Consider the following 12,162-nt stretch of genomic DNA (forward strand, 5'->3'; position numbering starts at 1 on the left):
AAAGTTAAGTGGTCTCTCCCAGAAAGGAAGCCATTCTTCTCTTCTCTAAGGAGATAATTGCAGTCTGAACTGGTGGGCAGTTACCCAGCCTTAGCCTGCATCTCATCTGCAGGACCTCCTCTGCTGGCCTGCATTTCTGCAGGAAGAAACAAGTGCCCCTGACTTGCTGGAGAGCTGCTTAGCCCTGATATCCATCTTTAAGGGCCTCTATTAGCGGTTTGTCTTCATTTAGTAATTGTGCTTGAAACGTTGTTGAGATAAAAGTCAAGCCACTCTTGGCTGCATATGCACAACCAGCTCATCCAAAGGTTCCAGCCTCTCCATGCCCATCCTCAGTCAGTATCCCTGCCAGCCATGCCTGCTCTGGAGTCAGCTGATCAAGGCCCACTCCTGGCTAGGGAACTGTGTTGGGATTGGGGACTCACTGAACTCTTTGACCAGTCCCATTCCAGAGGTATTCTCCAGATGCAGAACCTGAGAACTGCAGACTGTATTGAGCAGGGCACTGAAATAGGAGGCAGGAAGGACTGGAGCCCCTGCCCAACCACTGGCACTTACCAGCTGTGTGACCTCAGGCAACTTGCATTACCTCTCTGTGCATCAGTTTCCTTATTGGCAATCTCTGATGTTTTCTACTAGAGCCTCTTTCAGTCTCTTCTATTTTTTAAAGAAAGGTGGGTCACACCTTGCTGGTGGGCCTGTCTATAAAGGCACTTGCAACTCAGACGTCAAACAAGAGACTGGAAATCCCAACAGGGTATAGGATATGAAAATGGGATTCTTTACAAATGACTCAGGGTGAGGTTAAGTGATTCTGAGACATCTAGAAAGTGAGTTTGGAGGTGTGAGGTTGTTTGTGGGAGGGACATTTTCAGGTTTTAGAGAGGAAGTGGGAGGAAGTTCTTGGGGATGGCCTGATTTGGGAGGGAGCCTAGAGGAATCCCGAGGAGAAGAGCGGGTTCTGGTGAGCTGTGAGAATATCTCCCAGGCACCTCCACACGCTCACTTTTCATTATAGTGGATGACATTTCAATGAGCGCCTATCCCGGATGCTGGGGATGACAGCTCAGGTCATGACGGCTGCATGTCTGCCCCGGGCCAGGCACCGGGGGAACAGTCTGTGTGTAACCAGTTGCTAGCATCGAACCAGCACTCCCTCCATGCCAGGCTCTGAGTTAAGCAAAGGGAACGTAGAGTCCCTCTCCTTGAGGAGTTCGTGATTGCACCAAGGAGACGGCACTTAGGTGCCTGGAAATTCTGCACAAGACAGACCAGAAAATCCTCCTGCAAATGAAACATTAGACAGCATTGCCATGGGCAGCACAGCCTCTACTTTTTCTCCTCGTGCAGACCACACACCTTCCTCCCACAGGGCCAGAGAAAATGAGGCTGACCTGTGGGGGAGTTCGGCCTCATGCAGGTTAAGCAGGACACACACTCCCTGTCCCCAGCCTCCCAGGCTGGGCCATATCCCCCAGGTCGCACTGCGGCTGTGAGTGGAAAAGGGCCACGCCAGCTTCCTCCTCACATTTACCCCCACTTCCTGGGAGGGGGGAGCTGGCAACTGAGGTGGCTGAGTGCTAGGCAAGCCCTCGATAGCTGAGGCCAGGAGAACCCCTCAGAGTGTCCTGGAGCATTGTCAGAAACAACCCAGAGTCCTCCTCACTCACGGCCGTGAATGTTTTTTTAACCTACATATCAGAAATAGGAGCAGGAAAGGAGTCTGGGAGCATTCAGTCTCCCATACCCTTGTCCTTTTGCACAGAAGTTGAAGAAATGCGGCCGGGCGCGGTGGCTCACGCCTGTAATCCCAGCACTTTGGGAGGCTGAGGTGGGCGGATCACAAGGTCAGGAGATCGAGACCATCCTGGCTAACACGGTGAAACCCCATCTCTACTAAAAATACAAAAAACTAGCCGGGCGTGGTGGTGGGCACCTGTGGTCCCAGGTACTCGGGAGGCTGAGGCAGGAGAATGGCGTGAACCCGGGAGGGGGAGCTTGCAGTGAGCTGAGATCCGGCCACTGCACCCCAGCCTGGGCGACAGAGCGAGACTCTGTCTGAAGAAAAAAAAAAAAAAAGAAGTTGAAGAAATTTCAGATTCAAGCCCCTTCTGGGCCTCCACTTCTCTCCAAGGAAGGAAGGTGAGACTTCCGCTGAGCAAGTCCCCTCTGCATTCACAGTGCAGATGTGCAGAGGTCTTCACACTTCAGCACGAGGGATATAGTGTAGACATTGGGGAGAACTTAGAATTGGGAATGTCTTTGCCATGGAAAGCATCCTCTGCGTTTACCTTTTTCTGGAACAAAAGCTTGAGATCTCCAAGGGATGTAGAGCAGTGCTATCTGGAGGCAGCAGCAGATCCAGACTTTTCACCAGAACCACTTTGGGATGCCAGAGGTCCCACCCCAGTGGGGGCCAGTTCAGTTGTCTGAGGTGGGGGCTTAACGTCTGTATTCGTAATGTATGGGGGCAAGGGCGAATTAGGCAGTGTCTGAGCGGGCTGCTTTGAGCTCTGAAGGAAAGTGCTTTCTAGATCAAAGGTCAGCCCCAGGCTGTGCTCTGGGAGGGCTCCGACTCAATCCTCTGCAGCTCTGTAGCCTGGGGAATACCAGCTGGCTGCCTGTTTGGCATCATTGGTTGACCATACTCGGCCTTGACAAGCTTAGCAGCAGGCCCCACGCCCTCCTTGGAATCAGCTCCTCATCTGCACAGTGTTCCCTTGTCCATCTGAATCAGACCTCAGGCCGTTTCTTGGGAGCTCACAGGCTCTTAAGTTGCAGCCACTACCAGCTGCTATTCAGCCACTTCCTGTCTGCAGTGATTCCCTGGGCTCTGGGAAGGTGTCCAGACCAGGAGGAATGCACCCTACAGACTGACAGGCAGCCCCAGCTATGATGGCCTGCACCCCCACACAAGCCTGAGGATCGGCAGCCTATGTTGTGGAGCCTGGAGGACAAGGCAGCTGTCCCCGAAGCTTTTCAGGGAAGAGATGTCATCACATCGCTGGCCCTGCCTCCAGATAGGGCAGCAAATCAAGCATCATATTCCTGGCAGGTGGCCCTTACATCCCACAGAGTTCTTCGTGGCCTTGGGGAAGGCCTCAGCTTCATAGTTCTCGAATGGTAGGTTGCTTAGATTTACCAGAGGATTTTTAAATTAAAAGGTAGTTCCCTCTCCCCTAGAGAGTCTAAATCGGTGTGTCTCAGGGAAGGGACCCAGGAACGTGCACCATAACACACATCCCAGGCGGTTCTGATACAGGCAGGCTGTAGACCACGCTTTGAGAAATGCTGCTCTAGCCAGTTCTTCCAGAATCAATCAGCCAGCACAAGGTACATCCCCGGGTGCCCTTCCAATCTGGAATGCTAGCCCTATTGTTAGGGTGAAGTTCTCGGCGGGGACTGTAGGTGACGAGGTTGTGACTTAATCGAATGCATGTCTTCTGTGGGTTTATTATTATGTTGAGCACATTGTTAACATTGCCCTGAGAGCAAATTGGAAAGTGAGGACTGTTTGTGCTCTGGGTACACCACGGGCGTGATTTGTAAACCCGACTAATAAAAAACGGTTTGCTTTATAGAATGGGATAAAACTGCAAAGTTGGTTTATACAGGCAGCAGAATCTAATTTGGAAGAGACCATCCATCTTGAAAATCCAATTGGCAATTTCACAGTCTTTGCAGAATTTTCCACAAACTCTTACATTTTCCTTTCATTCAGCTCTACTCTAGTCATGCATGTATGTGTGTGCACGTGCATGCGCCCACGTGTGTGTGTGAGAGATGGAGACAGAGAGAGACAGAGATAAGCAGATAATTACAGAGACCGAGATAGACTGATCTCAGGGGAACAAAACTCTAAACAGGATTTTTCTAGTGGGAGCTTCTCAGCTGTCAGAGGACTGCAGCTGCCCGAAGAAGGTGGCAGAGGGCACTGGGGAGTCCAAAACCCTGCTTACCATTCCCATTCCAAGTACAAAACTGACTGAGGCTAAATTTGCTTCCATGTTCTTCTCTTGCAAAGAGCAGACTTCTTGAGACTTCTCTAGTCGAGGGTCTTCATTCTGTCATCAGCATGTTGGGCAGGGAGTGGGAGGGAATGTGGGTAACATGGGGGAATAGGAGTCAAGCCCCTCCCATAATCTTGCCTCTCTTTGACCATAGCAGTGCGGACTATTGGCCCCCATACCTTGCTCCAGTTCGTGCTCACTCCCCAGTTGACAGATTCCAGGTGTAATGTGGACACCTGACAATTCTAAATGCAAGTATGTGGAGTTATCTATTTTACAACCTAGGCTGCTGGGCCAGACATTGTGGTGATGTGAATGGAACCACGGGACCCGAGTCAAGGCTTGGATTCTGCCCGCTACTCTGACCTTTGGAAATCTGGTTACTTCACTGTTTTGATCCTCATTTTCTTCACTTGAAAAACAAAGATGTAGGGAGTACATGAGCTTTATAAGCTTTCATTCTGTGATGGGGAGGAGGGATTCTCCTCTTTGCATCTGCCTTTGCCGAAACTTTGCAAACCAGGAGACGTAATTGATCAAACCACAGCCTCAAAGACACACATACAATCAGAATGACAACTCTCCAAGGCCAATGGCCACTTCTGAAACTCTGCCTTGAGTTCAAGCTCCTGAAATGTACCTAAATTGTAGAGAAATGCCATTTCCTCTCTCCAAGGCCAAGCCTACACTTTCATTTACAACCGGCAGAAACTACATTTTTCTTGGAATGATTTCAGCACACCCCTGCCTACAACCTAGGCAGGGGAATGGACGACTTTCTAAGACCCTCTGAAATCCCAACAGATTTTATTTAAAAGGGAGGACAAAGGAGAGGAGAAGCACGAAGAAAATCTTTTGACCAAGCAGTATTCCACAGCAGGAAGGCCTTGGCCTATGTGCCGTTAGCTGGAGCTCCAGTGATGTTGAGTATTAATGCTTCGCTCTGGCGTAGCACCTTAACTCTCAGTGTGCACAGCACTTTGTGAAGGTTAATTAATTTTCACAGTTCCTGTGGGAGGCTGGCAGGATAAGTTAATGCTAACTACATCTCACCTTCTAGTTCCCTGCAAATTATCTGTAAAGGCCTCTCAGAAGCTACGCTTTGTATTTACATTAGAATCATGAATTCTTCACCTCTACATCCTTCTCACACATCCCATCCTCCTCCCATCCTTAACTCCCCAGTAACCCAGCACCAGACGTACACGTGAACGTGCACACACACACACACACACACACACATCCTTTAGAGAGGGACATTTGCCAGAACCAGACATCTCGGATGAAGATGTTTAATCCCCTGAGCTGGACCTGGGTTTTCAGTAGGACTCATTCATTCCGGTCCATCACTGCCCATATGGCATCCGCAGTATCTCACTGTTACTCTCTCCCCCCTGCTGTTGAAAATCTCCCTATTCTGAACTCACCTCTTCTTAGCTTTTCCCCTGAGAACTCCACCATCCTCCCCACCACCAGAGCGGGCAGCTTCCTTCACTTCCCCCTAGCAGGGCTCTGAGGTCACAGGATGACCGTCAGACAGAACCTAGGAGGGTTCTTTTGGGTCTACCTCATGGTGCATGGCTTCTTCTGTCTGTTCCTTTCCTCCCTGCCACTATAGCATTGGGCTCGATATTCTTAGATGCTAAATTATACAGAGAGTATAACTTCAATGTAAAGTATTTTGCCCAGGGTCATACTGTAAGAAGGGCTTAATCAACACTTTTCAGTGGAATGTATGGACGTCTCTTTCCACATTTAGTCTTCTCTATTGAGCCTCCTCAGGTTTTATCCACCCCTGTGTCTTCTATCCCCAACTCCTTCACCATTCCTGCCCACATTTCTTCACACCACATACACCAAGCTGCCACTTGATCCTCCACCCCCCAGTTTCTACTTGACCCTTGGCTGACATCTATAGAGCAGTGACTCTCAGATGGGGTCCTTGGCCTCTGGAGAATCAGAAAACTTATTTAATTAGAATTTATTAAATACATCTTATGGTGTTAGACACGTCCACACGCATTATCTTTTTTAATCTTCACAACTTCTATCTAAAGTAGGTATTACCAACTGATTTTTCAGATATAGAACCCTTCAGGCTTACTGAGGTAACGTGACTTATCCAAGGCCAGAAAGTTTGTAAATGTCAGAACCGAGACTTGAACCCAGACCTTTTAATTCTGGATCTAATAAACTTTGAGGCAACCATATGCGTGTCAGCAAAGGGTCTATGACCTAGACTGCCCTGAAACCTGCCGGAAGAACTACCCAGCTATCACGGGGAAACAAAAGGACGGGGAGGATAAATATTAGTGCTCATGACTGTTGCTAACTCTGGCTCCTCCACATATGTGTCCTTCTGTTCCACTGAGAACTCATGTCTCTTGCCCTCACTCCTCTTTCATCTACCTCTTCTTCGTCTCTCCCACATTATGTAACTCAAAATGATTAGGGTCAGATAGTAGAAAATGGAGTAATTAAATAGATACCACTTGAGTTCTGGGAGCCAGGTCAAGAAGTGTTTGTTTGTTTGTTTTGAGACAGAGTCTCACTCTGTCACCCAGGTTGGAGTGCAGTGGTGGGATCTTGGTGTACTGCAACCTCCACCTTCTGGGCTCAAGTGATTCTCCTGCTTCAGCCTCCTGAGTAACTGGGGCTACAGGCGTGTACCACCACACCTGGCTACTTTTTGTATTTTTAGCAGAGAGGGGGTTTCTCCATGTTGGTCAGGCTGGTCTTGAACTTCTGACCTCAGGTGATCTGCCTGCCTTGGCCTCCCAAAGTGCTGAGATTATAAGCGTGAGCCCCTGTGCCCAGCCAGAAGGAGTGTTTTGAGAATGGCTAAGAGAAGACAGGTTGAATGGCTATGCCTACATGTCACTAATGAACATCTCAGAGGTCTCTGCTACAGATTGTGGTCCTCATTTTGTCTAACATTTTTCCAATGGCATGAGTAAAGGAAGATAAAAAGGGAATATTTTGAAGTAATGAAAAAAGTTCCATCCATAAAGAAGATACAACATACATTAAGCTTTATGCACCAAATAACACAACAGCAAGATACATATGGCAGAAGCTTTTAGAAAAAATAAAGAAAACTTAATAAAATAAAAAAAAAAGACTTTAGACTTTAACAAATTTGCTTCAGATTTGACACATTAGTTAGGCAAAAGTACGTGGAAGATTAAAGTATGTGAAACCATCAATGAACACACTTTAGAGATGAATATAGAATTGTGTGCCTTACAAATAGAATATATGTCCCTCTCATAGAAGCTGTGCAAAAATTGGTCATGTTTGTGGCTACAGAGGAAAGATAACCAATAGATTCCAAAACCATTTCTTTGTATAATATAATAAAACTAGAAACCAATAGCTTGTACCTTTTTTAATAAACTGCCTTTTAAATAACTCTCAGATACATTAAATGACAAAAACCAACATTACAGATTATTTAGCCTGCATCCTGATTGAAGATTTAAAATGTCAACAAAACTTGGAAAGTCACTGAATACACCACATGACCAACTGAGACCTGTTAGCATAGTGACGGGCTGGAAAGATGGACTAGAACTAGCAAACACAAAATCTAACAGAATTACATTTGAGATGTTGCTCTGTGTTCAAAACGCCAATGGCAGAAGCACAAAGTAGAGGAGATACGATTCAGTAGTACCATCTTTAAAACAAAAATGATCACACAGACCTAAGATTTAGAGATTGTAGTTGGCAAATGGGTTCAGCACACATCCACTGTAATGTGGCTGCCAAGAAAAGTTAATGGGGTTTTAGGCTGTATGAATAGTTATGCAGCATCTGGAACAAGAGAGGAAATAGCTCTAATCTGCACACATCAGACTCATACACTGGACATTCAGTTTGGCACTCCCATAGCTTGAGAAAGATCATTGCAGCCCATTTGAAGAAGCATGAAGGGAATTGTAAAGGGATTTGTAAAAAATCCACGTGAGACACAGTTGCAGGAAGTGGAGAGGTTTGACCTGAACCCTTGAAGTCTTGATGCCGTTCTGAAATACATGAAAGGCTTTTATGCAGAAGAGTAAGGTCGTGGAAAGACAGATTTCTGTGAGCCAGAATATCCCAAAGATGAAATAACTACTTAGAGAAACAGCAAGTTCCCTGTCACTGGGTGTATTCTAACCTAGTCTGGGTAAGTACTTGACATGGTATTATCACAAGATTTTTAACACCGGAGAAACAGGTAGTTAGATCAGATAGACCTTCCAACTCTGAAGTTCTTTAACTCACATGGTATCTAGTGTTCCCTCAAAATGGTCCATGAGCTTCTGAGTTTGGTACCCAAAATTGTAAATTGAGTTTTTACAGGTTTTTGGCATTAACATTTTGAGTTCAGGCCCTGCGGGTGACATAAATGCCTGCGTGTTTATAATCTAATTGAGACAACACGAACCCAAATGAAACAGTTGTTCAGGACTATTTAAGATTAATTGTTAAATGATCAAATGAAGACATCTGCTGTCATCAGAGTTCAGAGAAGGGGTCATGAGGGTTGGAATAGATGGCAAAATCTTCACAGAGAAGACTTCAAAGTCTGTTTATATGCATTAGGCAATATAAGTGATTTTAGAAATTGTGGCAACAAGGATGTATATGATGAGCAAACATGATGAGTTGTCTCTTTCCCCTGATGGCAGAATGTGGCGAGCCTTGCTGAATGTGACTCACCATATGTGCACATCTTTTCAGTGTCTCTTGCTGCCACTGCCCGCACAGCCACTGCAGGGCTCCTGCAGACACGGGCTCCTGGCTGCTGGCTCCTGCTCACACACAGTCTGGGTCTCTAATGGATTGGTTTGACAGGCACTTTTATTGACTGAGCTATTTCTTCTTCATCTTCCCAATTGCATCAGCCTTTCCAAACCCAGCAGGTCTTTCATCCTTGAAACCAAGGCTCTTCCCCTTGGGGAGCACTGCCCTTTGCCCTCCACAGCCCGTGATTGTAATGACAACAATAAATCATCCCTTACATTGACTGAGGGCTCTGTGGTTCTGACACTTTCCACATCCACTCTCGTGTGTTCTTTATGACAACGTAGGGAGGAACACAGGGCAGGTACCATCCCAGGATGTGAGGAGGTCAGAGCACTTACCCAAGGTCACACTGAGGAATGGAGCTGGTTCTGGGATCCGAATGCAAGTCGTCTCATCCCTGCACTGGTTTAGTGACATGACTGGTACGCACAGCACCTTAATCTTCCCCATTCCTGGGATTAGTGTGTTCTAACCCAGTCTTGTCATAGTCGTTCAAACCTGGAGAGTCTCACAGCAGGCCAGCTCTCCAAAAGCTTGGTTGCATATATGAGTCTGGTTGGGCCCAGGATCTCGGATGCCCACCTGGAATCCCAGCGCTTCTTTGCAGTAGGCCTAGCCTTTGTGAGTGAGGGCTAGGAGGAGGCACTCTTCAAACACTGTATCTATCTTCCTGCCAGTTATTTTTTAGTGGCTTGTAAAATAACTTAATTCACATACCAGCAAGCTGGTATGCAAGCATGAAAAACTTAGAGTGTGTTAATTTAATCAAATAAGACATAGATCAAAGTTAATATAGCACACTTAATTATATTATAGAATTAATGCCCTGCATGGTTATTAGAAATAAATGGTAAGCCATTTATATGAATAACTTTATATGAATTGCTTTAGCAGAGCCAAATCAATGTTTAAGTTTCTCTCATCTTATTTTATTAGTTTTACAGTATTTATATAGCTGGAATCTCTGTCCAGAGTTTTCCTTGATATCATTTACCATCTAGCATCTGAGTTTCTTCAAACACAGGAAGATAATTCCAGGGACCAAGAGAAATCATCTTGCTTTCTGAAAGTTCCTTCAAACTGTATCTGCTTCTGTCACTGAAGTATCAGGGTCAACAGCATGAGCCTTTTTCCTTACTTTTCCTCCAAGATTTTGTTTTAATTCTTATGAGTTAACTCAGAGCAAAAGTAACCATCCCAAACATCAGTCATTTAACAAGAAGAGATTTCTTACTCTTAGCCAAAAAGAGTAAGGGATGCAGGACGTATCCATAAAGACAGGGTCCCGGCTTGTGAAGGTCTGGGAGGACTGTCATCTCTTGCTGAGCCCACCCTGGGCCATTATTGTACAGTCGCTCAAAATCAAGTTTCTGGTCTTGGGGGTGCTGCCAAGCAAGGCAACTCCAAGGCTGTGCTCTGTGGTGAATGTCCCTGACCATGGAGTCTCACACACTGTTCCTTTGTCTGGGTCAGATCTGTGGTTTCTGTAAAGCTGGAAGGATGCCAATCAAAATGACTCCTGTTCATTGTTCACCTGTGCACATGGTGAAAATGCTCTCCCAACAGGTGGCAGATGAGAAAGGGGCAGAAATTGGGCTGTGGCAAAGCCTTGGAGAGCAGAGAAGGTCTGGTCCTGGATTGGAGGCCCAAGTGGACATGGGAGGTAGGGGTTAAAATGATGGAGGGCTCAGGGGAATAAATATATTCCCATCCTTTATATTCAGTTCAGAAATCTTCCTAGTACTTCTTAAAATTGAGAACTTCAATTATTGAAGTCTCTTAAATAAAGGGCGCAGCGGGCTTGCCATCATTTAAGTTTAGAATGGCAGGGGCCACATGTGTGTGTGTGTGTGTGTGTGTGTGTGTGTGTGTGTGTGTGTGTCTGTTGCATGTTCAGAACAGGTCTTGAGAGCCACATGAGCCTGTTCACAGAGCCTGGAGTTTCCTGAACAGGATAGGGAGAGGATCGGGAGTAGGGGCCACAAAGAGGGTCTTTCACTGCATGGTCAGCAAAAAAGGCATGAAAATGCAACTACCTGGGAAAGTCAGTAATTCAGTGTGATAACTCCCAGTTTCAGTTCCAATGCTAATACCAGATCTTTCCTGTTTGAATTTGGAGGGGCATTAGAAGTTGGATGTATCATGGGGAGAGGGAGAAACAGAAAAGGGTCGTCTCTGGGGATGACCTACAAACCTTGTTTCCATAGCTGCGTTTGTCTTCATCTCCCTATAGGAGCAGAGTGCCTAGGTACTCACTTTCTGGGTGGGGAGAGGAAAGAGTGGGGAGAGGATGCTGAGAAGAAGAGTGGGGATGAGGACATCTCATTGTCATCGCCATCCTCCAACCAGCCTCACCTGTCTCACACTGTCTGCTTGTGCCCTGGAGCCTGAGATGGCACGGGCACTAGACATCGTGCCTTTTGCTTTGTGGTGGGGGGTGTGGTAGCTCTTGTTGTCATCATCATGGAATCTCTTGAGAATCTCATGAGAAACATGGATCACACAAACTCAAGCATACCAGCGATAGAGGGTCCTGATGTGGACAGGCAGAGAGAAAGCATGCAGACAGGGACAAGATAAACCAGGAAACAACAGGAAAGAAACCCACACAATGTAACTTCATATGGTCTATGAGCGTGGGGATCAGCAGGAACAGGGATGATATGTCTGGCAGAGGCCTGTGGGCTTGTGTTGAAATAAAGTACAATAAAGGGAGATGGTCCAGGGAAACTTCACCGAGGAGCACAGGGATCATCTAGGAGTGATGGCTGGGGGATGGGAGGGGAAGAGGCCACGTGAAACCTACCAGTTGTAGGGGCAGGTGCCACAAGGCCTCTGTGGTCTGCATCCCTTGTTGGGTTAGCTGATCCTGAGGGACTGATCTTGTAGCCTTGACCGACCTGACCGATGCTGTCACCCCCACACCCACAGCTCCAGAGTGGGGGACTGGTGTCTGAGCTCCAGGAGCTGTCGCTGTGGGATAGGGGAACCTCAATGCAGACTCTCCTTTTGCCACCTCTTTAGGAAAATTGCTGCTTATGATGAAGAAATCCAGCATCTCTATGAGGAAATGGAACAGCAAATCAAAAGTGAGAAGGAGCAGTTTCTCCTGAAGGTAAGTGTGCACTCCCCAGGCTTGGCTCTGAGGCCAGCTTGACATATCTGCTCTGTCTCCCCCAAGTTTAAGATTGTGGTGCCTCTGTCCATGCACTGTTGATTCCCTCTTTCTCTGCTGTATTTTTTGGTCAAGACATTTATCACCTTCACACAGGACATGTAATATCCTTGTTTATTTTCATTGAGTGTCTATCTTCTCCTGCTAACATATAAGTTGCAAAAGAGCAGAGATTTTTATCTT

General features: G+C 46.6%; 1 protein-coding gene across 1 annotated transcript in view; it reads left to right on the forward strand.

The window, feature by feature from the left end:
• The window catches only part of CRACR2A (calcium release activated channel regulator 2A), a 131,596-nt gene that overhangs the window by 75,218 nt on the left and 44,216 nt on the right, over positions 1-12,162 (forward strand). Inside the window, exon 8 of the mRNA XM_025402662.1 lies at positions 11,829-11,919. Within this exon, the coding sequence (XP_025258447.1) occupies positions 11,829-11,919 (91 nt within the window). The remainder of the gene's footprint in view (positions 1-11,828; positions 11,920-12,162) is intronic.

Source organism: Theropithecus gelada, chromosome 11, assembly GCF_003255815.1.
Source record: "Theropithecus gelada isolate Dixy chromosome 11, Tgel_1.0, whole genome shotgun sequence".
NCBI lineage: Eukaryota > Metazoa > Chordata > Mammalia > Primates > Cercopithecidae > Theropithecus > Theropithecus gelada.